The 27844-nt window shown below is 47.4% G+C and overlaps 2 protein-coding genes, 1 long non-coding RNA gene and 1 other non-coding gene across 5 annotated transcripts in view; 1 reads left to right on the top strand and 3 right to left on the bottom strand.

Moving 5' to 3' along the window:
• The window catches only part of SYNE3 (spectrin repeat containing nuclear envelope family member 3), an 88441-nt gene extending 87340 nt beyond the window's left edge, over positions 1–1101 (bottom strand). The window contains exon 1 of the mRNA XM_019746262.2: positions 783–1101. The gene's annotated coding sequence lies outside the window, so the exon portion shown is untranslated. The remainder of the gene's footprint in view (positions 1–782) is intronic.
• An 11309-nt stretch (positions 1102–12410) lies between these two features.
• LOC141570505 (uncharacterized) lies at positions 12411–16519 on the bottom strand. 2 transcript variants are annotated; one of them, XR_012494538.1, is made up of 2 exons: positions 16124–16519; positions 12411–15035 (listed from the first exon to the last, which is right to left on the bottom strand). It is a non-coding gene; the product is annotated as an uncharacterized LOC141570505 (long non-coding RNA). The 2 variants fall into 2 exon arrangements; XR_012494539.1 differs by lacking the exon at positions 16124–16519 and adding an exon at positions 15858–16087.
• Positions 15308–15582, bottom strand: LOC141570911 (small Cajal body-specific RNA 13). Its single transcript, XR_012495353.1, has one exon.
• Positions 16520–16838: 319 nt separating the features above from the next.
• On the top strand, positions 16839–26244 carry GLRX5 (glutaredoxin 5). Its single transcript, XM_019746277.2, has 2 exons — positions 16839–17196; positions 25580–26244. The coding sequence occupies exons 1-2, from the start codon at positions 16905–16907 to the stop codon at positions 25756–25758; spliced, it is 471 nt and encodes a 156-aa protein (XP_019601836.2). The 5' UTR covers positions 16839–16904; the 3' UTR covers positions 25759–26244.
• Positions 26245–27844: the final 1600 nt, after the last annotated feature.

The raw sequence follows: 27844 nt of genomic DNA, 5'->3' as shown, positions 1-27844 counted from the left end.
TTCCTTGACTTAGAGTTTTGAAGCAGAGGTCAGGTGGGCTGCGCAGGGCACTCACTCACTGCTGCTGGGTTGACCACTGGGTCACATCCACCAGGTCCACTGTTTGGCGTCAAGATCTGAAGACCCTAAGGGGAGTCAGCACCCCCTGGGGCTCCCTCAGGCCTTGCTGGAGATCTTTGGCCTCACTACCCCCTCCTTTAGAACTGTGGGATGCGACTCAGAGAAGGTGAAAGGCTTGCCCAAAGCTGCACAGCCAGGAGGTGTGTGACTGGAAGCCAAGCCTGCCAGGTGACTCTTCCCCTCCCTACCGCCAGCTCTGGGCTGTCTCCGTCACTACGGCGCGAGCTCGTGGTCGCCAGAAGCGGGTATTCCTGCCTGCGTTTACTATCCAGGCCTGGGACACGAGGCGGCGGGAGCCCGCGGTGACAGGTCAGCTCGCCCCAAGCGAAGTCAGAACGAAGATTGGAGGCGGCGCCCGGCCCGCCAGGGACGCGCTGCCCAGGGGTTAGAGGCTTTTTCTTACGGGACAAACCGCCAGGGTTGGGGAGCGGAAGGACTCGGGGATTTCGCAGGCGGCAGGGAACCGCTGGGTTTAAACTAAAAATACCCGCCCGTTCGCAGCTGTCACGCCAGGGCCCCCGCCCCCGCGCCAGGCGTGCTTCCCCAGGTCCCCTCGACTTTCGGCGACCCTGATCCCTAGGGGACGCGTCAGGGCTGGGCCGGGGGCTGAGGTCCCGACCGCCCCGGCCCCCCGCCCGGCCTCCTGGCCGCGAGCCACTTACCCTAACCCGAGCGTGCAGGAGCGGGGCGCCGCCGGCAGTTCGCGCGGAGCAGCCCTCCTCCTCCCTGCGTCCCGGGCGGATCCAGATGGGGCGGGGCCGGGGCGGGGCCGGGGCGGGGCCCGGACACACTCGCCCCTGCCCCGCCCAGTCCCCTCCAGGAGCTGATGTGGGAGCCGCCCCAGGGCCCAGCGGGCGAGAACGCTGCCGGCTGCGTGCGCTCGGCAGAGGCCCAGGTGCCTGGGCTCAGCTCCGAGGGTGTCCTATCGCAGAGTCCCCGCGCGGAGGGAGCACGGGGACCTCTTCCCATCCTCACCCTCCGCCCCGCGCCCAGGGCTTCCCTTTCCCGCCCGGAGCCCCGACTCCCTGCCTGCCTCCGCCCGGGTCTCATCCTCCCGCTAGGCAGGGAGCTGCTCCTCCCCTGGGGAAAGTTGGCTCTGGGGAGAGGGTGCCTCTGGGCGTCCGACTTGGGTAGAGGGCTCAGGGGCTGGCAGGATTGCTCTCTCAGAGCCGAGGTGGGGGTAGAGGCAACGGCACTCCTCCCGAGGCGCGAAATCCAAGAAGGAAGTGATACCTATCACCCAGCCTGACAGTCGGGGCGCCCCATCCGGCCCCTCCCACCGCACGGTCCCTGGAGCCGCCACGCGCGGGAATCTCTGGGCTCCAGGCTCGCATGGGAATCCCCAGGATGCCAAAGAGCGGAGGCGATGGGGGGTGAGCCACAAGAAATGTGAACCCTACGCCTAATCGGAACCTCCCTCAAACCGAAGGCCCAAGAATGTGCACCCTCCCTCTCCCGGCACCTCCTCCCCCAGCAGACACGTCTCCCACCCGGCCGTCCTCTAGCTCGATCCACCGACTCCTTAACCTTGAAGCAGAAGGTCTACATCTTATCTGCTTCTGTGCCTTGGCGTTCCCAGCGCATTCAGGCCCTTTGAACTGTGCTCGCCCCAACCCTGATTTTTTTTTTGTTCGAGTAATTACACCTTTGCATGATTGGTTCCACCTCGTTTGGATGGGGATGAGAGCCGCTAAGGAAGGGCACAACTTGTAAAGCTGCATGCCATGTGGACTTCTCTTCACAATTTACGTGTGGCCACGCCCATTTTACGCAGGAGAAAAAGGAGTCTGGGCTTGAGAAGTCAAGTAACTGGCCCAGATCTAAAGCTTCCCAGAAGGTGTTTTCCTCTATCAGTGTGTGTTGAATAAATCAGGGTAGAAATCAGTGTCCTGAGAGAAAGATTAAATTGTAAAACCACCAGCTAGTGATGGTGTGTGTGTGTGTGTGTGTGTGTGTGTGTGTGTGTGTGTCTTTCACACGGAGGACGAGGTAGGAAGGTGCCAAAGCCCAGAGTTAGCACTGGGTCGATGCAGCTTGAGTTAGAATGCCAGTGTCAGCCAACTGTCCTAACTTAGAACCCGTTTATTAAGTTATAATTACAGCGTTACAGGAACTACACACAAAGGGCCTTCTCCCATCCTTGCCCTTGACTGGTCCTAGGTATCCTATTATGTTTCCTTATCGTCTTGACTCCATCTGAGGCACTGCCGCACCTCAGGGTTACAACAGTCAGGCTGAAGGCTCGGTGATGAACAATTATTATACTTGGCACTTGGATAACACTCTTTGCTTTTCCACACGCTTTCTCACGTGTATCTCCTCATTAAAGCTCGGCAGAGTTTAATTAGTTCTGTCTTATGATGGACGCTAATGCACAAACAGGTCAGGTGATTTGCACGATGGCCCCACCAATGCCGCTGGGGTTGGCAAGCCCTGGGAAGTCAATTTCCTGCAGTAAAAGGTGATTGGATGGGAGTAGAGAGCTCAAGCTCTGGTGCCAAATCGCTGGAGTTTGCAACTTTCAAGGACGAGTTTGCAACTCATCCGTGGTTTCCTTTTCTGTTAAAGGGGTCTAATAATCGGAGCCTACCTGGAATGGTTTTGTGCCTGGTAGTATGAGCTGTTCTGGGTATAGTGTAATCACTACAGTTTCTGGCATACAACTAGTCAGACTTTCACCATACATTTCCTGTGCACCTACTATGTGCTAGTCCCCGGGAATATGGAAAAGAATGAGGCATAGACTGTCACGCCCAGGGAGGTCACAGTACAGTGACTCTGTGTCCAAGGGGCTGTAGCCTGAACAGGGTAATGCTGCTGCATAGGTTATGTCACTCAGTGTTCAGGCAGCACAGAGCACTGTTTCCAGAGCTGAAAGACCCAAATTCCAGTTCCAGCTCTGCTACTTAACTGAGTGAATCTTAGCAAGTCATGTAACCTCTTAGAACCTCGGTCTCATCTGTTAAATGGGCACAGCCATAATATTCCATAAGCGAGAATATATGATAAAAATATTGTATAAACTGCAAAACACCACGCAGATATTAGTAGCTTTATTATTGCTATTATTATCTTTAGCATTATAAGGTTTGTTGCTTTTCAGAACACTGTCCCGTTGCTTTTCTTAAGCCTGACATAAAAACAGGACGTTATTTTTGGTTAATTACATGGCAGTCTTTTGCCACACCAAAATAGTCCCTACAGAAAGGAAAAAAAAAGTTGAGTAAGCAATGCAGGAGAATGGGGGAGTTTACAACATGGGAGACCATAAAAACTTCAATTCAACTCCAGCATTACCCACTGCGACAGGAAGAAGTAGAAGCGAAAACTTAGCTGAAAGAAAGTTCTGGCAAAGCATGGGGGGAGAGCCCCTCGGTCATCTCTGGAATTGAGCACAGGAAACCCCGCCCCAGAGCCTCCCTTTCAGAAGTGGCCCTGAGAGGGAACCACAGAAGGCCCTAAAATTATGCCATTCGGAAATTCTGACTCATCTGGCAGTGGGAGCTGTTTGTGCAACACACAAAACGTCTCCCGAAAAGCAGAATTTTTACTGCGCTTTCCCCAAGTCTCTTCTCTGCAGCCAGCATCACCACCACTCATGAGGAAGCAGGGGCCAATTTAATAAGCCTGGGGAAATGATTCAGGTCTGTTTTGCATTTGTAGTTGGTTAGCTGGCTTCAACAGCGATCCTGTAGAAATCTTACTTTGTAAGCATGATTTTTAGTTATTTGTGTGTTCAGTCTCCACAGAAAGCTTCAAACAAAACCTGGATTGGCTCTTCTGGAATCCAATCCCTTGTTGTACAAGTATGAATGGGTAAACTGAGGCGGAAGGGCCCTGCCCAGGTCACAAGGTGGTAATTGGGGTTCTGGAAATGTATGTTCCCATTCTTCTGTCCTTGGCCTGGCTTCCCCCTTAGTAATGAAATAAATAAATGCTACTGGCTAACCAGAAATGAAAATGTCACCCTGGGGGAGCCATTTCTGGGGCGCCCCGTCACAGAAATCCTGATGTGGGCTGGAGAGCTGGTTCTCATCCTGGCTCTGCTCTCAGCTTTTCCTTTTTTTGCCAGTTCCCCAAGTTGTAGTCTGTCCTTCCCCACCGGGGTGCTATGATGTGCTTGGAGGGTGAGCCAGTCCACCAGCCTGGTTCATTAACTTCTCTGGGTAGGTGGGCTTTTCCACCGGCAGGTGCCACCTAGTGATGGAGCAGGGGCACACCTGCTGGATGGCAGTTGAGTCATGTCAAGCACTAAGCCCGGCAACTGGAGTAATTCCAGATATTCCTCTAAATACACTAATTGTGCTGCTTTTATAAAATAAAAATATAAAGTGTGTCAGAAGCACAGCACCGGATCCTGAGACGACTGGATTCTAGCTCTTGTTAGTGCTGCTCATTGGTTGTGTACCTTTGGGTCACTTCTGAGCTCCTGAATCTGTGAAACGAGACGACTGGAAAAGATCATTTCTAAGTTACTTGTCTGGATTTAAAAACAATGTGAATCTTGATTGCATTAGACAATAACATCACTGAGTATGACTAAGCACCGCTATTACTATACTGCAAGGACTAAGTACTAACAGACACAAAATTGTTAACGTACAATTGACAAACTTTATTCCTGAAAAAGAAAATCCCTCTAAACAGGTTTGTCATATTTCTCCCATCAGTGGGCAACCTAGTCTGCTTTTTCTGCTTCTGTCGGGAACACCTTAAGTGGTTCTTTTTTTTCATTGAACATTTGATTTTGAGATCATTGTAGATTATGCAGTTGTAATAAATTACAAAGACATCCCCTGTACTTGTTACCCGGTTTCCTCCAACAGCAACATCTTGCAAAATGATACAGCCCAGTATCACCACGGGGACACTGACACCGATACAATCAGGATACAGTGTGTCCATCACCTCGGCTCCTCCCTCCTACCTGCATCGCCTCCTTAGTCCCATCCATCAGTCTGTTCTCAGGTCTATAATTTTGCCATTTCAAGAAAGCTATATAAATGGAATCATAAGGTATGTAACCTTTTGGGACTGGCTGTTTTCACCCGGAATAAGTCACCGGAGATTCCTCCAGGTTGTTTTGTGCTGAGTAGTATTCCACGGTATGGGTGGACCAGTTTGTCTAGTCATTCTGTTGAAGGAGTCTGAGTTGTTTCCAGTTTGGGGCTCTAATGAATAAAGCTGCTATAAACATTTGGCACAGGTTTTTGTGTCAACGTAAGTCTTCACACTTCCAGTGCTAACTGTTATGGAACCTCTATATAATCGCATACCACCAGATTTTTCCCACTTGCTCATAGTGGTAAACACACCGCCAGGAGGTCTGAGTGTTCAGTAATTGCCCAGGACCAGGCCATGGCTTTTGAAAGCCCAACGAAAGCATGCTGTACGGTTCCCAGCATCAGGAATTTACTATCTATGCGGGACTATCGATTAGGATTGAAACATTAAAGTAACAGTGAAATAACAAGACAACTGTGTGTGTCATCAAATGTTAGACTGCATGGTACAGACGTGACTTTTAGAGGAGTCCAGAAACTGGAAGGAGTGAAGGCTCAAGTGTTTGGGGAAAGGCATTCTGGGTAAGGCCAGATGAGAGCTGCATTTTGAATGATGGAGAAAAATAAATATATTTAATATTTATTAAGGACTTATTATGTGCCAAGTACTTTCTCAGCCTTTACTTACATTAACTCATTTAATCCTCATCACCAACCTTCTGGGTAGCTACTGTTGTCATCTAATTTTACAAATAAGGGAACAGAGAGAGTAATAACTTGTCCATTATCACACAGCTATCACGTGACTGACCTAGGGTACAAACCAAGGCACTCTGGCCTCAGCCCACACTCTAAATCACTACGTATTCTGCCTGTCTGTTAGCAATAGTGGAGAACCATTTTCTGGTCATGATTAAATTCCAGTTTATTTCTTAGGTGCCAAAAAATGTATACACATTTTAAGAAAGGAAAAGCTATTAAAATTGTAATACTCAATATTTTAATACTATTAAAATATATACCGATAACAAAAGATGAATACAAGTCACGTTTGACTTGTGCAATTACAAGAGGTGCTCAAAGTGGTTACCATCAGTGTACTTTTAAACAGTTTTTACCTTTCTTAAAATGTGCATACATTTTTTTGGTACCCTCGGTATTTTTACAGTTACATGGAACCTAAATGTTAAGCTCTGGCTTCATTAACGTACTGAGTTCCTACAGGTCAAGGTTATTGATGAGAAATTAAAGCACTTTGTGAAGGACAGCACCAGTTCTGGTAACAGGTGAGACATACGCTGAGAGCGTGAGAGCAGCAGCCGGAAGGGTGTGTGTGTGTGTGTGTGCGCGCGCGCACGCGAGTTTGTGTGTGTGTGTGTGTGTGTGTGCGTGCGAGTTTGTGTGTGTGTGTGTGTGTGTGTGTGTGTGTGTGTGTGTAAACAGCAGGGCTGAACCTTCCAGTGATGTTGATGACCTGCGCATGCCTCAAGAAACACGACAGAGTTGCAGCTTTATCCATCCTGTACCGCAGAAGGGCCGGCAGAGCACTTCAGATAAGGAATGTGGTTTTGTATTCTCTGAATCGCTGTATACCATACCAGGGAAGTCACTTCCACCCCCAGCTATTTCCTTGGTAACTAAACACAAGAGATGTGCGATTACTCTCTAGTCACAGCCTTGACTGCTGCTTGCCCTTCCAGCTACACCATTTTGGCTTGAACAGCAACATTTCAGGAACCTGGCTTATTTGTTTTTGTTTTGAAACCTGAATGCAGCCTTGATAATGGCAGTGCTGCCAACCCTGGCGTGGGCGGGCAGAGTGAAGAGCTCATTGGATGGAAATCTGCCAAGGTCTCTGTCCAGGTGCCTTGTTGCCCAGCTGACTGAGCCAGGGAGCCACGTCCCCTCCCAAGTTCCACCTGCAGAAAATGGGGCCAGTTCTTGCCTTTGCTTCCTGGAGGAGCTGTCATGAGATCTCAGAGAACAAGGAGGACGTGCCACAATCTTGAAGTCTGTGCAAATGCATGCTCTTGTGGGGAAAGAAATCCTCCAATGACTGCTGTCGAGCAAAACTTCACAACAGAAACCAACTCAGGAAGAGGCTGTGAGTGAGCAAGACTTCGCCACTGAGGAGGAAAGAAATCTTGTATTGTTTTGCTCCCTGGAGACGTATTTTTGAAATGCACCGAAGTGTTCCCGCCTTGTTTTGGGCAGGCTTGGCTGTCCTGCACATGTGATAATATTAGAAACGCTGTGTGATAGGCAGCTTGCCCAGGAAGCGGGGGGAGGCCTCTGAGCCCGCCTGGCAGACTTGCGGAGGCCGGGCCTTGGCAGCCGGGGTAGAGCATCAGAACCCACACAGGCGCTTGTGCCACCCCCACCATCACCATGCAAGCAGGCAGGCTGTGCTCTTTGGGGAAGCCCACACATGGGGCACAGCTGACCCCTTTACTGGAGTGACAGGGGCTTGTGTGCATGCGTTTGTATGCAACCTGTTGCTCTGGATGGCAATTCTTGATGGCCCAAGACGCTTCTAGAGCAGTGGAGACCATTTCACTGCAGAAGCCTCCTTCCACAAAACCTTAGAACCTTGCTGTAAACAGCTGGCCCGACACACGCCACATGCAGTACAAATGCTTTCCAAACTGACAGCTGCAAGTCCTTGCAAGAGCTGCAGCTCCTAGACTCAGATTTTAAAGAACTTGAATCCTGAGTGTCTTCTTGTTGTAGAGTTGGTATGCAGAGAACAATGGCAGGTGCCACTCAAGGCACCTCCTAGCTAATTAAAAAGCCAGATTCTACAGACAGAAGCAACTGCATGTTAAATAGGCAGGAGAGAAGGCAGCGCACACAACAGTGTCCTTGGGTATGTAAAAGGTCCTTGCTGGCACTACGCCCATGGGATCAGTTCACGCGCTTCAGCAATCTGGGCTGTTTCATCATCCAAACTGAAACGTTTGTTTGTGTCACTGGTGTCTGGGCAAAAGGCCTGAGCTCTGTCTGCTGAGTTACAAACGTTAAGGTGGCCTAGAACAAAGGCGCACACACACACACACACACACACACGCACACGCGCACGCACACACACACACACACCCACACACACACACAGCCACAAGACACTACAAATCACTGGCCTGGCGCTGTCACGTTCCAGAGACCCTGAGGGGCTCAGGGAATACTCTGTCAGCCCACAGCCATGTTTACCTGCACTGCCGAATCCAGGAGACACTTGGTCCACACCTGGCCTCTCTGTGGCTCTGACATCTGTGATTGGCCCTCAGCTAGAAGCCCTTGCTCCTGTTTCCCCCTACCCGCCACCCCTTTGGGTCTTCTTCATGGCCTGTCCATCCACAGCTGCATCATCGCCCAGGTTCCTTCCCATGTCTTCTTGTTCTTGCTCTTCCTGCCTAAACTTTTTATCATGAGGTGCAGACCTGGAGAGGCAATAATCTGAATACTCACCCGTACCAGATATAACCTGATTTAGATGCTTCAAATTCCTCGAACCTCAGAATGTCCAAAAGAAATTCATGACTCACCCTTTTAACCCTCCTTCCTCTCCCCATCGGCCCTGCCTCAGCAGGTTGCAGTCTCCAGCTCTAAGCCAGAAACCTGGGGAGAAGCCTCAATCCCTCCCTCTTCTTCTCAGCCCCGGCCCCACATTCAGCCAGTCGGCAAATGCTGTCAATCCGACCTTCGAAGTACGCACACCACATACCACGCCAGTCAGAGCCCCAGAATGGTTCCATCCTACAGGCGTCTTCCGCCTGGCCTGTCGGTCTCCACCACCTCCAACTCATCCTCAGCCCTACCAGGCTCACCTTTCATGGTCTCTGCAGCTTCCACTGGTTCAGTGACCTCCCCTCATCCCAAGGACAAAATCCTAAGGCCCTCAGCCCTGTCCACGTGACTGCATCATGTGTCTCTGTGCCTCTGCCTCAGTTGTTCCTCTTCCTGGAATGTCCTTTCCTTCTGAATAGCAGCTCTTTTCCCTTCTTTCAACACCCAGTTAAAGCCCCACCCCACCTATGCTTTCCCTGACCCCCCCCCATGCTGATTGCTGTTCTCAGAGCCCTCCACCCATCCTTCTCCAGTACTTAGTGACATTCTTGCATCTGTCCCCACCCTAAGACCAGGAGGCCAGTGGGAGTGTCTTACTCAGCACAGAGCTGGTGGGTGCCACATGGCTAATGTTTCTTGCCCTCCTAGGGCATGGGCAGTTTTGTGAGTTTCTCGCCATTTGGGATTTCTGAGATACTGTCCTGTATTGTCACCATGTTATGTGTTCTTCAAGATATGTGTATTGAGCACATACGAGGTCAATTAAGTTCGCGAACTCCTCCTAGAAAAAGTGCTACATACCTCATTGCTGAATATCACTATGGTCACCTTTGAAGTACTCCCCTTGGGAAGCTATGCACCGACACCAGTGCCTAGTCTACACTTCAAAGCAATCTTGGAACTCTTTCTGGAATGGCCATCAGAGCTGTCATCGTATTACCCTTGATGTCCTGAATGTCATCAAAATATGTTCCTTTCAATATTTCCTTTATCTTCAGGTAAAGAAAGAAGTCACTGGGGGCCAGATCAGGTGAGTAGGGAGGGTGTTCCAATACAGTTATTTGTTTACTGGCTAAAAACCCTCACAGACAGTGCCGTGTGAGCTGGTGCATTGTCGTGATGCAAGAGCCACGAATTGTTGGCAAAAAGTTCACATCGTCTAACTTTTTCATGCAGCCTTTTCAGCAGTTTCAAATAGTAAACTTGGTTAACTGTCCAGCTGGTACAAATTCATGATGAATAATCCCTCTGATATCAAAAAAGATTAGCGACATCCTTGCAACAAGTTCGCGAACTTAATTGTCAGGACTTGTACTACGTGTGAGGAATAGCGCCAAGGACGGGGGGTGGGGGGTGGGGTAAACGATGAACTCAGTGGGGCTACAAGCTGCGGGTCTGGGGGGGGCAGCAGCACAAAAAATAAGACAATGTTCCATGCAAAGCCGCTGCAGGGTCGTGGTCCCCAACGGCAGTGAAATCGGGCTGGTTATACCCTTTAATGCCTGCGATTGTTCCCCCAGGTCCAACAGCACGCACAGAACTGCTGTGCGGACGGCCATCTCCAGGCCTCACGTCAGCCCAGCTCCCTCCAGCCCAACATTTGGTTCAGTTTAGAAAAACGCAACTTTATGCCAACATCATTCAATCCCTCACCACCTAATTAAATTGAGTAAGTATTTCTAAGGTGCTTACCATGGGCTAACACGAAGTACGTAACAGAAGCAGACTGAAATCTGTTTGCCTGGCATAAAGAAGGAAGCAAGTATCCCTCTGGTTTCGCTTTCCACATAACCGCTTGAAGCCCTGCGTGTGTGTCATTTTTGTTGACAATCTAACATATACTGCATTTCCTTGACTTCTGATCCAGAGCACGTGGAATAGAATTTCCTTTTCTTGGTGACTTGGAATTATTATACACAGCTCTCAGGTTAAACAAGTGTCGTGTGAGGATCGTTGGCCCCGATGTCCACCAAATGCGCCCAGAATGTCTGCTTCTTAATTTTTAAAATCTCCTGTTAGCCTATTAGTCATTGCTTCTTCCTGCTTTTAGTGTGAAGCTTTTTAAATTTACTGCTTCTGCTCTGTTGCGGCTGTAATATTAGAAAACTAAGCAAGTTAGCCATTCCCTGAAGTAAGAACAGGCCTTGGGTGAGAAATGACTCTTGCTAGGATCAGGCAAACTGGTTAATTCCCAGACACTATGTAATGACAGGAACAGCCCTCTTTGGCTCTTGCTGCCCTGCTCCCTAAGTAAAATAGACGAGTGCCCCCTACCTGCCTTGCAGGGTAAGGCAAAGGCTCATTATGAAATAAATACTCCAGGTTTCTCAAGAGACAGAACGATTTTGAAATATGTGTTAATTTTTAACATAAGCAAAAATCCCTTCAAGTAAGAGGATACTACTGGCTCTGCCCCCAGCACGTGTGAACTGGCAGAGCTGTCACCGTGTGGTATGGGGAGAGATGAACCAATGGGACTATCTCGCCAACTGACTGGCCGCCTTTGAGCTGCTCTGATAAGAGCTACTACAGGGAAATGCCCCATCACTGTGCATCTGAGGCCAGAAGCCCTGCCAATAGGGCACCTTCTCCCCAAGGCTTTTCATACAAAATTCTCCTGGTCACCCAACTAGCAAGTGAGGCTAATGCAAAGTGCTCTCTCCCCTTTTCTTTTTTTAAACAGAATAGTTTATAACATAGTCTTTCATTAAAACTCTTTGAAACCCTGGGTCACTGAAATTTGATAACAATTAACTATATCTCAGTACGCTACACTTTCAAAAAGGATAAAGTTTAGAATTAACAAACGGAATTTTTCTGGCCATAAAAGCAGAAAAAAGTATTTAAAATCCTCCAATTTTTTCCTGTAAAGGAAAATGAAAAGCTAATGTCTCATCCTATTTCCATCCCCCACCACCCCATGAAACTGGGGTGAATCTCTCTTCCTTTGAAGGCTGGAGCAATGGATCCCCATGACAGCAAGATTTAATTTTGAAGGCATACAATTATAATATTCAGGCTCAAAGGTGGAAGTACGAAATGGAATTCTGCCTCATCATAAAGAGAATTTAAGGCCTTGGCAATACATCTTAGCAATCATCCAGAGGAAAATAATAAAAATTTCTAACTGTTCGTCCGGCTGCAACTCAGTGATTATCAGAGGGAGATACAAACTTCTGCTAACAGATAACTCTTCCTAACAGCTTTGACCCCTAACAGCACTGGCTCCTTGCTTTTTATATTCTGTGGTCTAGGTGTTTTCTCAGAAGTCGTTGGAATGTAGTAATAGTTTAGAGTTATGGAAACTATCTGCTGGTAAACAAAACCAAAAACACCATAATGCAAAACACTAAAATCTTTCATTAGACAGTTGAGGAAAAGTCAACAATTCCTTTATAATCTTTAATCAAGTCTGAACATGTTTTGATTACCACTTAATATTACCTTATAGGAGATATGACTTGGGTTATTTTCCTCAGAATAAAACAAGGTTCTCAACAAAACAAAAGCCAGCAGAGGTCTCATTTTAAAGCCTACAGCCAGGAGTTCGGTCCTCAATGTGAAAAAGCCATGAGGATGAAAGAAAACATAACTTTCAGAAATGAAAAGCTATGGTTTACATTTTTTCATTGGATTTGTGGATTGAAATTATTGTCATTTTAGTTCTATAGAGCATAAAAATCGCATCTGTATCTAATATATTCACATGCAAAGCCAGACAAGATAATTCAAGAATGTTTAATTTTGGTGATGCTGATTCAGCAGTAAAATTTAAAAAGTGCTTGTGAAGGCAACACAACTTCTAGAAGAACCCAAAGTGTTCAAACCTGTCAAAAAGGTGGTATAAACAAATACTGTAAGGAGAACATAATTTGGGGGCCAAAATGTCCGAGAACCATTATCCTAGAGTTAAGGTAAGCTCCAAATGAAAGCGTGTACACAAAACCTATTTGAAGAACAAACTGCATGTTATACATGCAAGACAGTATTATTTGGGGGGTAAACATTTAGGAGCAGAGGAATGGAGTAAAAATAGATTCCTTAAAACTGCAGCATGCATATATATATATATAACATCTGGAAATAGGCATACCTTTTTGCAGATATTGCAAATACATTTTTCACAAATCCAGGAAGGGGAAGATAGGAGGGGTGGAAAATTCCAAGGAGAATAAGAAAAACCTCCTAAGTATTTAGGGATGCTTAGGACTGGAACCCAGGCCTCACACGCAGACAATTCAACACCCAGAACAGGATGTTTCTGCTGTGATACCCAGGTTCTTCATAAAGCTGCCTCGGAGAATCCGTTTTCACCTGCGGCTCCCATGGTCGGTTCAGGCTGCGCTAAGCCCATTTACAACCCACCATTTCTCTTCATTTTACCCAGAGGACGCAGGGCCTATGATACAGTGGGAGGGGCCCCGATGAGGCCTTCCTTCCTGTCTCCAGGCTGAGCCCACTTGGTGTGGGAAACAGCGATTAGCACAACTCAGGCCACTCCCATGGCCAGAGGAGTTATTTATAAAACCAGCTGTCTTTGTCAGATAGAGGTAGTAAAAATCCAAAAGGCATTTCTATCTTTGCATTAGGGATTAGCAAAGATTCTCTCCCAGGGCTAGGCACTGCCTTGGTTTCTCACACATTACATTATTTTTAGGGTAGTTGAGGAGTCAAGTTAATCCCAGGGTTGCAGTAATGCTCTAAAATTACTGGATAATGGCTAGGTGCACCAGAGAAGGGTTTCGGATTCCAGCTCAGGTCTCCGGAACTCTGGGTCACACATACTTTATATTTTAGCTCAGGAGTGTTTGGTGGCTCAACCCCTTGTTGCACAAACCAAAGTGGCAAACCAAGCAGCCACTTTTCTCTTAAAATGACACAGAATACTCAGGCCAGCGTGGACCTTGCCATTTCTCTATGGAATGTCCTGTGCATAGAAACACACCCTATTTGTCAGAATACAGCAGCGACTTCTAGACTGAAGTCAGAAACACTGACGTGCTGAGTGTTCAAATACAGCATCGTCTCAGGCTCAATAATCCTGACTCCACATTTAGGGCTGATACACAGGAAGATACTATTTCAAATTTGTCAGGTTCTTAACCATGGTGAATTTACTTTTGGAGAAGTGGGTGGAAAGGAGAAATTTTACCAAATATAGGAAAGCCTTATCTATAAATAAGCGCAGGGAAGAAAAACATTCTTAGGATGCCCGAGTCAGCATGTTTGTATATCTTGATTACTTAGTTTGGGTCTAATAATATCTCACGACCAAAATTCCAGAATTCTCCTAAATTTCTATGTATTTCCCACCCCCATTTCCCCATTAATGTCCACAGGTAAGAGATCACAAAATGATAAAGATAACTGACTTATGTGTTCAAAACATTTGACATAAGTGCAGATTCCTGACATCTGTATTTTTATGAAATATATTTTTGTCATGCATGTTTTCATTATAGAATTCCTTAACTAAAGTGCCACATCATATATAACATTTTGATGCTTTGGAAGAAACATTTTGAATACTATTTTCTTTGCTTCTTTAATTGAATCACTGATGTTCGGTGCCAATATTCCAAGAGTGGTTTTAAATCAATGACAGAAATGAGTATGTTCAACATACACATTTTATATTTTTGGTTCCTTTATTAAAAACTTAAACTTAGGTGCGTTGTTCCAATATCTTTGGTTTACATACATGATTTGTTTTCTTGCCCTCAATCATGCTATGAAAGCCATCCTACTTAGTTCCCTGACAACTGCACAAACGTGCTTTCCCATATCCTTACATTTCACATATGTTCTTATCACATTCTACTGAACACAGCAAGTCTACTTAGTGAGTTTGAAAAACACAGGCTTTGTGTTCTTCCGGCTCAAGGATTACTCTTAATCTATAATGACAGATGTGTTCTCAACTTAATGAAACATCTGACATCTGAAAAACACAATGACACTTCCGAAGCCAAGATTACACACTAGGTAAGAGATACGCTACTCCCCTCACTACTCTGCACCTCTGGATCCTCGGAACACAAGTCTGCAAATTCTCCTCCCTCTTCCAGGCAACACAAAAGCCGCATTAGTTTAGAGTAGGCAATAAACAAGTTAGGTTTTCAGGAACAAATCGCTGACATTTATTTTTTTAAAAAGAACAAAAACAACTTACTATAATAAGAGCATGAGTAAAAGTTAGGTGATTTTGGAAATAATATATTCTCTAGCATTATGTGGACCAGATGCTGGACTTCTGAAACAGCAGCTCTGCTTCAGCGTACATACAGCGTTTCCTGTGTATTTCTGTTCCTGATGCCTGTTCCTCTGATTTACCTGGAATCAATGAATCTGGGGGGGAAAAAGATCCTTTAAGAAAGCTGATCAATTTTGTGTCCCACATTGGAAAACCCCCAAATGTTAGTATGTACTTCTGAATAATGTCTTTGGTTTATTTCCGTTTACTCAGCTCAGGTTTCATGCTGGAGGATTATTTGGAAGATTCACCTGCTGACAGCACATGACAGTACTAATTTTCTGATTTCAAATTTGGGCACCTCTAAAGCATAAACAGTTCAGCTCCAGCAATAACTCTAAAAATACTTAAGGGTTTTAAAAAAGTAATTTGTAGCAGTACTTAGTGTTCAACAGAAACCACTCCATCTGTCAAACAATATCTCGACTGCAAAGCTTCTCTTACTGTTGGTCGATAGATAATGACATGGGACAGTCATGATCACCGTGGCAACAGTACCCAGGAACTGTCAGAGGAAAATTGCACATGCAACGGCTGGCTCTTGAGCAGTCATGCCTCAGCTTCCTCTGGAGTACGCTTTTTCTGCAAGTCTGGTGTGCCCCAGGGTACCACCAACCCAGGGCCGCTCCAAGACTACAGATCATGTAGCGGTTTCACTGAGTCCTGCTCTTTCGGAATCATTCGTTCCACGAACACGAGCATTTGGCACATTCCACGCACTGTTCTAGGTACTGAGGATAGAGCAGTGAATTAAGTCGAGTGACTGGGAACGAAATCAATTAACAAGCTAGTAAATACTAGAATGTGAAGGTGTAAAAACTACAACAGAAAACAGAGAAAACAATGGGCTTAGGGAGGCGTCCTCTCTCCTTTGCACCTCCTCCCCCATTACTGTGTATCCGTTTCTCGTTTCTCACCGCCGACTACAAGCTTTGGGCACAAGGTCCCCCTGGAGACCCCGTTCCGGCACCTTGGGGAGCACGCAGCAGCTGCTGGAAAACGTGTCTCAAACGAACCAATTCCCGTCTTAATTCCCGTTCAACAAACCGTTCCCGGGGCCAGGCCCATAGGGGGCTGGAAAGTCAGCGAAACGCCAAACCCAGGTGGGCTCACACAGATGAGAGCGCTTTACACACTTTTAAAATGAAAAATGAAAGTTGTTCTAGAGAGAAAAATCACGCACCATACGCGGAGCCATGGGGCCGAAGCCTGGCCCCTGCTTCCATGTGGGAGGCGGGGCCAGCGGGGGGCCGGGCCACGTGGCCCCGGCGCGGACGCGGCAGCCACAAGCCGGCCTGTAGCCAGTGTTCCGCCCGGTCTGCCCTCCCGCCACGAACGGTTTCATTTGGCCGTGGCCTTACGGAGGCACCGAAGTCGCTCACCTAAGCAGGGAAAGACGGCCCACGCCCGCTGCAGAACGGCTGCCGCCCCTAACGCAGGAACGCGGCGCCCCAAAACGGCGTATCCATGGCAACTCAACTACCGCCTACACCGGAACCGGAACCGGAACCGTCACCTGGAAGTGACTTCTTCCCGGCGTTCCGTGGAACGCCGAAACCCCGCCCAGCGCCTTCCCAAGTCTTCCCAGGCTATCCCAGCAGGCCCGTCTAACCTACGGAGGGAAGTCGTCTTTCCCTCCTTTCTCCTCTCCTTGCCTAGGAGCGTGACCCTGATGGACATCCACTCTCTCCAATCAACTGACAAAGCGGTTGCTGACGGCCAATGGTAATGCTGTAGGATGCGGCTCAAGCGTAAGCACCACCTTCAACCAGTAGGGATGGGACAAGTAACATGATTGGTAGACTCGAGTAATTGCGGGCCAGCATCCTCCAATCACGGAGAGCAATTCGGAGCTGACCCAATGAGAACTCCCGGGGGGCAGGCCGACTCGCTGAGGGGCGGGGAAACGCGCCCGGTGGTAAGCTGAAGTCCCCCGCTGTCGAGGGTTCCGGCGAGCGTGCGGGATGAGTGGGTCCCTGGGCCGGGCGGCGGCAGTTCTGCTCCGCTGGGGGCGCGGCGCGAGCGGCGGTGGCCTGCGGGGCCCGGGCGTGCGAGCGGTGGGCTCGGGTGGCGGCAGCGGCTCGGCGGAGCGGCTGGACGCGCTGGTGAAGAAGGACAAGGTGGTGGTCTTCCTTAAGGGCACGCCGGAGCAGCCCCAGTGCGGCTTCAGCAACGCGGTGGTGCAGATCCTGCGGCTGCACGGCGTCAGCGACTACGCGGCCTACAACGTGTTGGACGACCCCCAGCTCCGGCAAGGTCAGGGCCTGCGGGGGCGGGGCCGGGGGCGACCGCCGAGGCCGCTCCGAGGCGCTGGGGGTCTGTCTTGGGGTTCGAGCTAGGCCACGGGGTACCTGCTTGAGGGTCAGGGGTGGGGCGTGATTGACTTGAACTGGGTCTGAGGATCTGGGGCTCTGGTCCTGGTGCCAAACTGGGCAGTGGGGTAAGTCCTAGCGGCTCTGCGGTCTGCACTCTGAGCTGAGATAGGCGTTTCGGCGAGTGCTCTCCGGCTGAATCCGAGGAGAGTGGTCAGCAGTCTGTCCGCTCTGCAGGGCTGGGGAAGTGGGACGAGGGATACAGTAACAACCACTAGGAGGTGGCACTTTGGGGAACACTTTGAGGGGGTTGGCCTGTCTCCTGGATAAGGACCTGGTGCTGTGAACGGTCAGGCCGAGGTCGCCGTTGTCTGAGGCTGGTGAGGTCAGAGGCTGCGCTCGTGCTTCAAGGCCCACGGGGTGCGGGGCCGCCCTGTGTTGTTGCTACAAGGAGGAGGTTGGCACAGCATTTAGACTAGTCTGAGTTGGGCTCTGGTGGTGCGGGAGGAAAAGGCATGACATCCAAGGCAGGGGAGAAGTTGTGGTGGCCAGGGCTCCGAGAGGCTCGTGGGGGGAGGGACAAGGAATGACCCCCGGGCCTTAGCTAACGCCTAACCCAGGCTCGGAGCTCAACGGACCAGGGGCCACTCACCACCTGGGCTTTTCACTGGCCCAGGGGAGTGGAGGGAGGCTGTCTGCTGATTAGCATCATTTCTGCCGAGGGCAGGGCTGGGAACCTTCTGTGCACGTCTTGGGTCTGCTCCTTGGCTAGGGTGGGTGGAGAAATGGGGAAGCTGGGCCTGTACCTCCTGGAGGGTGGCTCAGGTCCCCTGCGTTCCCATTAGAGATGTGTAATGGCTGAGTCCTGGCCTCTTCCTGAGCCCAGGGCTGTTGTTTAGTTACAGGGTTCTAAAAGGAGTCTTGAAGCACTGTGTTCTGTGTTATCCTCCATGTAGAATCCACGTTTTCTTAGTCTACATTTCGGACTGTTATTCTGCGTTTGAAATTATCAATCCTAGTCATTCCTACATGGGTGAGACAGGCTGGTGTCGAGGAAAGGCTTTGGGTTGGCGTCCTTCTGCAGCCAGTCAGCTGTGCACGTTAAGATTGTCACATGACTGCATTTAACTTTTCGGTAATGGGAGGATAATAAAACCAAACTTGGCAAAGTTTTTGTGAGGAAAAAAAGAAAGTAAAACTTTCAGGACGTTCCTGTCATCTCATCTGGCACACAAAAGGCACTACTAACTGGTAGCTGTTTTATTTTTAGCACTTACTGGTTTTCAAAGTATTTTCCCCTATATTATCTAATCCTTACAAAACTCTTGGTTTTGGTGGGTAGATACAAGGCAGGGTAGGGCAGGCAGGCCAACGTTGCCAGGTATATGTAATATTACCGTGTGTTATGCTCGTGTTCCTTTTGTCTTCCTGGTCTAGAATGCCACCAGTGGCTAGGCGCTGGGTGTTTCAGTTGCTAAGGTTCTGGGTTTTTCACCTACAGTTTTCATCCAGCAGCAGCTTCTCTGACTAAAAGATAAGGTAGGAAATCTTATCTTTCATCTAGGAACTTACCACAGGTCCCCTGCAAATTGCCAGTGGCCATTGGTAAAAAGTTGTGTCATTGATAACTTGCTTAGTATAAAGTTTTGAGGGTCTTTGGTTTGTAAATTTATGTTCTCCTGTTTAGTATAACCGGCAATAGGATATCCTGGAATAGGGCTAATAAAGTAGGAGCCGAAGTAAGAATGTTTACTGAAAGCGCTATGTGTCTGTCTTCTATCTTGTATGTATGTCTGGCTTCTGATCTTATGTTCTTAACTGTTTAAACAACAACAACAACAACAATTTAATCCTTAAATTTCTTGACCATTGAGTTTTACCAGATTGTTATTTCTGTTAATAAATGTGTTGCATAAATATGTACATATTGGGGGCCGGCCCGGTGGCTCAGGCGGTTAGAGTTCCATGCTCCTAACGCCGAAGGCTGCCGGTTCGATTCCCACATGGGCCAGCGGGCTCTCAACCACAAGGTTGCCAGTTCAACTCCTCAAGTCCCGCAAGGGATGGTGGGCTGTGCCCCCTGCAACTAAGATTGAACACAGCACCTTGAGCTGAGCTGCCGCTGAGCTGCCTCCCGGATGGCTCAGTTGGTTGGAGCACGTCCTCTCAACCACAAGGTTGCTGGTTCGACTCCACAAGGGATGGTGGGCTGCGCCCCCTGCAACTAGCAACAGCAACTGGACCTGGAGCTGAGCTGCGCCCTCCACAACTAAGACTGAAGGGACAACAACTTGAAGCTGAATGGCACCCTCCACAACTAAGTTTGAAAGGACAACAACGACTTGGAAAAAAGGCCTGGAAGTACACACTGTTCCCCGATAAAGTCCTGTTCCCCTGCCCCAATAAAAAAATAATAATAATAAAAAGGCAATTTAAAAAATATATATATATGTACATATTGCACAGAACCTCCAGATGGGCGGGCAGGGTGGCGTCAGCATGTTCCCACAGTGGGGATTAGTTTAGCCAGGGTAAAACTAGAACATTAAGATTTGTCATCTCTTTGCTTTCTACACCCCTCAGTTTACCAAGAGAGACTGACGGGCTGTGTGATGCTCACTCATCAGCCAAAAGAGATGTCTGTGCACCTTTCCCAGACCCAGCGTCACTGGTAACGGAGAGGGGATCCTACGAAATTGGCTTCCCCTGTTTTCTTGTGCCAGAGAAGGCTGAGCTCTACAAAGGGCCCAAGCTCGAGGAAGACCCTGGAACGCCGTGTCCTTGTTCTGGGCGCGGGGCCCAGGGAGTGTGATGAAGAGAGGTCTCCACCTGCGAGCCAAGGACCACAGGTGACTGAGGCCGCACTGTGTGGGTGATGGGCGTGCACAGAAGAGGCAGGTCCCAGCAGACAGGTGTCCCCGTGTCCTAATCCTGGTCTTAACAAAGACGGGCCTTTATTTTCAGTTGTAAAAATAATGTGCTTATGGAAGAAACTTGGAAACACTGAAAATATGCAGAAACTGAAAATCACTTGTAATTCCCTATAAACCATTATTAACACTTGGGTGTAGTTTCTAACATATGTTGTTGCTGTTGTTAACACAGTGGAAATCATGCGTGTCTATACATAGCATTTTGCCCTCCTGAGAACAGGGAGCGTGTCTGGTGCCACTGTCTGGGCACTGTGTATGTTGCTTAGGCAGAGCAAGCTTTCAGTGTTTTAACGAATAAGCAAATGCTTCTTTTATTTACTGTAAACTCTCTTCCATGCTCTTAAAACTCTTAAATTTCTGCCTATTCAGATCACCCTTGTATTTCTTGCCTCTGGAGCAGTGTCTGTTGATTGAATAATCACTGTCCTATTTTTGAGTGTTTATCAAGCATTTGAAAATATGTTCAGCCTTTTCAGGGAATTTAAGGTGATAGTAAAAAACCTGACACTGGCAAGCTCTAAAAGCCAGATAACAAGTTGGCTGTGTGTGTTTGTGTGGTGGATGTGTGGTATGCTGCACATGAGAGTACAAAATGGTACCAGCGCTTTGGAGGAATAACTGCCAGGACCTAGTCAAGTTGAAGACTCAGCTGCTTCACTCCTGGGTATATAGTCTAGAGCGGGATTGACAAACATCCCTTGTAAAGGGCCAGAAAGTAAATAGTCTTTGTGGACCACGCAGTCTCTGTTGCAACTATTCAACTGGCGTGAAAGCAGTCAGGGATAATACAAAATGAATGAGTGTCGCTAAGTTCCAATAAAACTTTATTTACAAAAACAGAAAGTGGACCTGAAGGCCCTCGTTAGCCATCCCTTGGGTCTAGAGAGACAGAGCCATCCCTACATGTGAGTTAGGAGACCTGTAAGGATGTTCACGGTAGCATTGCTTGTAATAATGAAAAATTGGCAAGAAGGGATCTTGGTCTATTAGTAGCAGACTGGATAAGCAAACTGTAATTTAGTGATATGATGAAAAACTAAATTGTGGTTAAGATGAGCTAGATCTAGATGTATTTATGATAAGTAAATTTCAAAAAAAAATGCAACGTTCAGTCAGAAAGTAAGTTACAAAAAGGTAATTATGGTGTAATGCCATTCATGTGTCCAACTGTTAGCGCTGTGGAACCGTCCCCTGTGTTGCAGGTATGTGTGTGCAAGTAGCTCACAGGCAGGAGTGACAGGCCAGCCACAGGCCAGGGGCTACCTCGGGGGGTCAGGAGCCTGGTCTTCGGACTCCTAAAGCCTGGATGTGAGTCCTGGCTCCAGCACGTGCAAGCACTGTGACTGGTTACTTTAGCCTCCCCGAGCTTTAATTTCCTTATCTGTGAAACAGGGGTAGCTATGCTTACCGAGTAGGATGTTTGTAAAGGTTAAATGAGATTATGTAAAACACTTAAAGAGTCTGAAACTCAGTAACCTTTAGCTCAGTAGATTGGCATTTTTATACTGCATGGCATACTTAATTAGTATTGTTCCTGCATTCTTTCCCATTGCATATAATAGTTCTCAGAAAGGCATTACTGCAAAGGGTAGGGTAGAGCACATCGTCGTGGTGAGAATGCAGTGTCATATTGTACCTGCCACTGTGGGAGCTTAATTCATTTCACCTGTTTTATCTCATTTTTCTCTTCATCATAAATCTGTGAGGCCTTGGGGTTATTCCCATTTTACAGATGAGGAAACCGAGGCAAGAGATCAGCAGATTGAGCTGAGGCTACGTGTACAAGCTCGCAAGCCAAGCCAGTGCCTTGTTCACTCTGCCTCCCTGCCTTGCTTTCCTTCTGTTAAGGGCCTCCTGTTTTCCTGTAGTGCTAGGGTCATGCTCTCGGTCAGGGAAGAAGAAGAAGAAACATGTGACTCCAGGAGGAGGTGGTGTGACGTGCCCAGGGTCACAGAGCCCAGTCAGACTGTAATCAGGACGCTCTTACAATGTGTCGTCCAAACCCGAGTGACATCTAATGTTGTGAAATGTGTTGGATTCTGAAAAGTACTCCTGGAAAGTTCTGGAAAGGAGTTTTGCAGCACATGGTCTGCACTCTGGCTTGGCAGTTGGAATATTATAGTTTTTGGTGCGGCAGTAGGGATATGTGGAGCTGGTTTTGGAAGACAGCCTCCGAGCCCCCAAGTCCTGGTGTTTCCTGTTACATAACTTTGCAGTCACCATTTTCACTCCCAAATCGAATCACTACCATCTTATAAAATACGATTATCATTAAAATTCATTCTTGGGTATGATTTTCTAACTTTCAAGAGTTTCTCTCTGATTCTGGGTTATTCCAAGTGATATTTGTAAGAACTATCACTGTATATTGCAGTTTTTGAAAATTAAAATGTGAGAGAACTAAGCCATGTTTAAACAATTAATTGTGAATCGATGAAATTTTTTAAATTTTCAGCTTACAAACAGTGGTTTTTTTTTTATTACTGGAAGTTGCTCACTTCACTCCATAGGAATCAGTTAGTGGTTTCCTGAAATATTTAACCCGATACTCCGACTCTTTACAAATGAAAACAGCATACTTTTTAAGACGCCAAAGCTTTGCCTGACGTCAGCGCCTACAATACTCATTAATCTAAAAATTAAAGAAGCAGGTAAGAATCTTGGTAAATCTGGGCTGTTGTCGTAATGCCAGTGTGTGCTCTGAGGTCAGGTTCTTCTGAGTTGTTGGAATGGAAGTTACTAGGCAAGACGGCCACAGGCGGAGGGCTGTGGAGGGGTGAGCCTCCCTCAAACGTGACTGTGTGGGGTGCTCGGGGTGCTGCAAAGCCCACTCGTGGTAGTGTTGAGGATTGACTCTGGTGTTCCATCCGACTCCCCTGCTAGTCAGGACATCCGTGGTCTCTAACGTCATCAAGTTGAAAGAATGAGACAAGCCTAGTGCTTTGATTGAGTGTGGTGCTTCAAAAATGATGGATGAAAGCAAATCACTCTTTTACTCAGCAAAGATTTTACTTTCAAAAAATGTACTCTTTAAGATTAAACGTGTGGTTTTGGGTGGCCCTCAGATGGCAAATTTATTTTCATTTTTGGTGTGTTTCAAAAATTGTAGGCACTCACTATAAGCTCAGTAGATATTTATTGTCATGGAAAGCTAGACACAGTATATAATTAATTGAAAAAAGCATAATATATACATAAATGTCAAAGATATTTAAGAAAGCTTAAAAGAATTAAAAGAAGTCCATATTTATTTTAAACATTTCTTAATTCCCACACCCACCCTCAGCCATCATAAAAATAAAATAAGATTTGTGACTGGCGATAAAAGTAAAATAAGGTTTGTGACTGGCATTGCTGTAAAATAAGTTCTGATAGACCATTTTTGAGGATAGAGTTCACAAAAAACAGTAACACAACAACTTACATGCTGTCATTAACTGTAGCACCAAACATCAAAGGGACGAGAAACTTGGGTTCCTCAGGGTATGCTAGTATACCTAGATAACGGTACTGTAAAGACATTCTGATCGTCAATGCAATTTGCCCTTTATTCGTAACCACCACATACATCTAGCTGATTTTTTTAAGACCCCCCTCCCCACAGTGACTTAGAAGTGTGCTTCTCTGGGGATGCAATGTACAGCATGGTGACTGTAGTTAACAATACTGCATATTTGAAAGTTGCTAAAAGAGTAGATCTTAAAAGGTCTCATCACAAGAAAAAAATTTCCTAACTCTGTGTGGTTGATGGATGTTAGATTGACTGTGGTGACCATTTTGCAATATATACAAATATCGAATAATCATGTACCTGAAACTAATAAAACAGCATATGTCAATTACACCTTAATAAAAAAGTGGTGGTTTTTTTTTTTTAAGTGTGTTTTTTGGGGCTTACAAGATTGTAACCATTTCTACATATGTGAAGTCTGGAGAAGAAAGATAAAGCCTGAGGGTGGGGGCTTCTCCAGTGCTGTCATTTAGAGAAAAGTTGCTATTTTTTTAGAAGGCAGCGACTTTTAAAAGAGACAAAAGTATTGTATCTTGGGACTATTATTTATGATACAATTCAAATACGTAATTTTATTTGGAAAATAAATGTATGATAATAAATAATAGGGTATCAAGAACCAGTTCTTGTATTTTTCATTTGTTTACATAAAACTACCACTTGCCTATTTTTTTTTTTGGGGGGGGGGTGGCCCAGGTTTTTTTTGTTTGTGTAATATTGTATTTTGTTTGAAGAATCTGTTGGCCTCTCTGTTTATTCTGTGCTCATTTTGGCCACTTAAAAATGTCTATATAGGTATAAAAATATCACGTAATATATAGTGATTATTATAAGTCATGCTTTTGACCATCCTCTCTTTGAATATAACCAACAGACATTTTTTGGCTGGATATGTTTTAAAAAGTATATTTCATCTCAGCGTACGAGTTAGAATGGTGAGGAGGAACGTTAGAAAAGAGTGATCTTTTCTATCTGAAGATTGAGACCGCGTTTTTTTCTTACTGTTCTGTTGCAACCACTGTCCTCATGGCTCAGATGGAACAGAATAATCACATGGCTGCCCTGTCACCTCCTCTGGTGTCCTCAAAGCCATCTGCACGGAGGACCGATCCCGTGCATGCTCGGTGGTTTCTGGTTAGCGGTGAGCTCTTGAGAGCAGGTCGTGGGTGCCACTCCCCCCGTGGCTCTCCGCCTGGCCTACGACACTCCCTTCATTTAACAGTCACTGGGAGCTCTGTGCTGGGCCCGATTCCCTGCCCTGCCTCGTGGAGCGCCCAGCAGGGGCTGAATGGCTCGAAGGCTGCAGCCTGTAGCCGTAGGGGAGGGACTTTTCTCTGGGCTAAAGAATCATTCAGGACAAAACCAATGACCCACCATCTCGAGCATAAGTAACTGGTGGCAGGCATTCTCTAACCCAGACAGGCATTGGGGGGACAGTCTCGTGGTCAGTGAGCCACCGTGATGGATCCATGTTAAGTATCCACTTGGAAATGAAGCTGTGGCGTTTCTTTCAGGTTTTGTTGCACTGGAAACATGACTGGTAGATGCGTGGGAATGTGGCTTTGTACATCCTGCGTGAATTACATCAACCAATCAAGTTCTCTGCGCTTAATCCAGTGTTGATTGATTGTGTGTTAGGTGTTTTACGAGAGCATTCTTACCTGATTCTCACAAAACCCTTGTGAGGATGAAGGGTTAAGCAATAACTTGCCTTCGGTCTCACAGTGTGTAATTGGAGGAGTCAGGGTCTAACCCGCGGTCCACTTGGCTCTAATGCTTATGCTCCTCAGGCGTGGGGGAAGCAGGGAAGGAACACGGGTGTTCAGCTGGGAGTGGGTGAAGCTCCAACCATTTAAACAACACTCACGTGTCTTTCCCTCTAGGCATTAAGGACTATTCCAACTGGCCCACCATCCCGCAGGTGTACCTCAACGGCGAGTTCGTGGGGGGCTGTGACATCCTTCTGCAGATGCACCAAAACGGGGACCTCGTGGAAGAGCTGAAAAAGCTGGGGATCCGTTCCGCCCTTGTGGACGAAACGAAAGACCAGGACTCCAAGTGAGGGCGGCCGGGTCCTCCCTGAGCCGAGGCCGCACCAGCCGGCAGGAGAGGGAGCCACTGGGCCGAGACTCACTGCCAGAGAAGCCTTACCGATTTGGGTGTTCGCTGTTCAGCAACTGCGTACACTGATTCTCCGGTTTGTACGCAGTTGGGTGATTTTTGTGTGTGGTGTTTGGGCTAAGAATATTCTGTTGTGAACTTAATGATAACCACTGCACTGTAATAATTCAATATTGTATGATGAGATTGATGTAAACAAAATTTGTTCTCACATTGTGATTTGCTCTTTGCCTGATTCACAGGTAAAAGCAGGAGCTTTTGAACCATTATCATTATTCATGAGTCCTCTGCCAATATGTCAGTCTGCAAAGATAATATATCTACCCCCCCAATTTTTTGTAACTTGTGCTGTTAAGAAAAATGATGGACAAGGAAGAAAACATGATAATTGAGATGTTGTTTTTAAAATAAACAGCCAGGGATACTGTGTGTGTGAACTGTCAGTTCTGAATAGCAGCACGTCTGTGTCTTCGTCTGTTCCTGCTGCTGTAACTACACACCATAGACTGGGTGGTTTATGAGCGACAGAAATGTACGTCTCTCAGCTCTGGAGGCTGGACGTCCAAGGTCAAGGCTTCAGCAGATTCCGTGTCCGGTGAGGACCCGCTCCTGGTTCCCTGACGGCGTCTTCTCCCTGTGTCCTCACTAGGAAGCTCTCTGAGGCCCCTTTTATTAGGGCGCTACTCCCCGTCATGGAGGCTCCACCCTCATGACCTAACCACTTCCCAAAGGCCTCACCTCCTAACATGATCACTTTGGGTGTCAACATAAGACCCAGGGGGAACACAGACATTCAGTCTAGAGCCGTCTATTAGGACTTTTTGTTCCTGTGACCTTTTGTTTTTCGGAATTAAGAGTGATTCTCACACTCTGTTAAATGTGCCACAAAAATTGCTCTCACGCCTGCTTTAATTTCTCGAGGGGAAGTGTTAATGCTGAGTGGGGTTGAAGGTCCAGTTGGAGGCTTGGGCGGCCTGGCCAGGAGTGAGGTGGGTGAGGCTGGAGGAGGCAGCCCCGCCTGCCTGCCTCTGAACATCTGTGCTTGGCAAGCCCTACGGCCATTAAATAGGGAGACGACACTAACAGTCTTCCAAAGAATAGGGTCTAATGAGTATTTTATTTCTTAGAAACGAGGGCCTTTACAGGAAGGGAAATGGAGTATAGCAGCGGTTCTGCCCTGTCTTTTCACAAGGCTCACAGTTCCTCTCCACGCGGGGACTGGAGTGGAACTGCTTTCCCGTGGGTCCTGGGAAGAAAGCCCATCCAGTCCCGGCATGCCCTTGGACTCCCAGGTGCCTTCATTCATCTCCAGGGGCTCAAGCGGGCATCGAGAATTCCATCTCTACAGTGGCAGAGGTGGGAAGGAGGATGCCTTTTTTTAATGAAAAGGCCCACATGAGAAGGCAAGGATGGCTCCTATCCAGCGCTGTCCTAGAGGCCTGCTCTGAGTTGGTTGTTGCGTCTACTTGAGTGCTTCTGGAAAAAACCCTTGACAGTGGGCTTAGGCAAGGACTGACCTGTGGGATCCTCTCATAGCTTGCTCTTCCTGCTACCTCCCTCCCCCAGAGGTTTCCGGATTCCCAAAGGAAAGGAATGGAAAATGGTAGCCCCACCCCCACTTCACTGGGAACTCCTGTCAGGTTAGAGGACGGCCCCTGGCTGATCACGGAGCTCAGGGCTTCAGAGACTAGAAAAGCAGGGTAGTGTCAGAAAAGGGTTTTTTCTTACATTCTTACACACTACATTCTATCAATACCTTTGTCTGCTATGAGCCAAGAGCTCACACAGACTCAGCGGAGGTTGGAACTCAGCTATTCGAACCATGTTTGACAAGTGAAAGTGAGGGCCCTAGAAGGAAGGCCATGTCCTAGCAATCGTGCCTGTGCTGGGTGCCACTTGGTGGCCGAGCCAAGGTTGCGACCTTGTCCTTCGCAAAGAAACCGTTAACAAATCAGCTACTACTGTCCCTTCATGAATGCCAGGCCGTGGGGCACACACACGCATCTGCAGAATTGTCCCTCGCGGTC

This window comes from Rhinolophus sinicus, linkage group LG03 (genome assembly GCF_036562045.2).
Source record: "Rhinolophus sinicus isolate RSC01 linkage group LG03, ASM3656204v1, whole genome shotgun sequence".
Lineage (NCBI taxonomy): Eukaryota > Metazoa > Chordata > Mammalia > Chiroptera > Rhinolophidae > Rhinolophus > Rhinolophus sinicus.
Note: the sequence above shows the minus strand (reverse complement) of the source record. Positions and strands in the feature narration are given on the sequence as shown.

Excerpts from the sequence above, each read along its gene's own strand:
- GLRX5 (XM_019746277.2), top strand. The coding sequence starts at position 16,905 with ATGAGTGGGTCCCTGGGCCGGGCGGCGGCAGTTCTGCTCCGCTGGGGG. Across the intron at positions 17,197-25,579 it reads CGACCCCCAGCTCCGGCAAG|GCATTAAGGACTATTCCAAC; the intron begins GTCAGGGCCTGC and ends CTTTCCCTCTAG.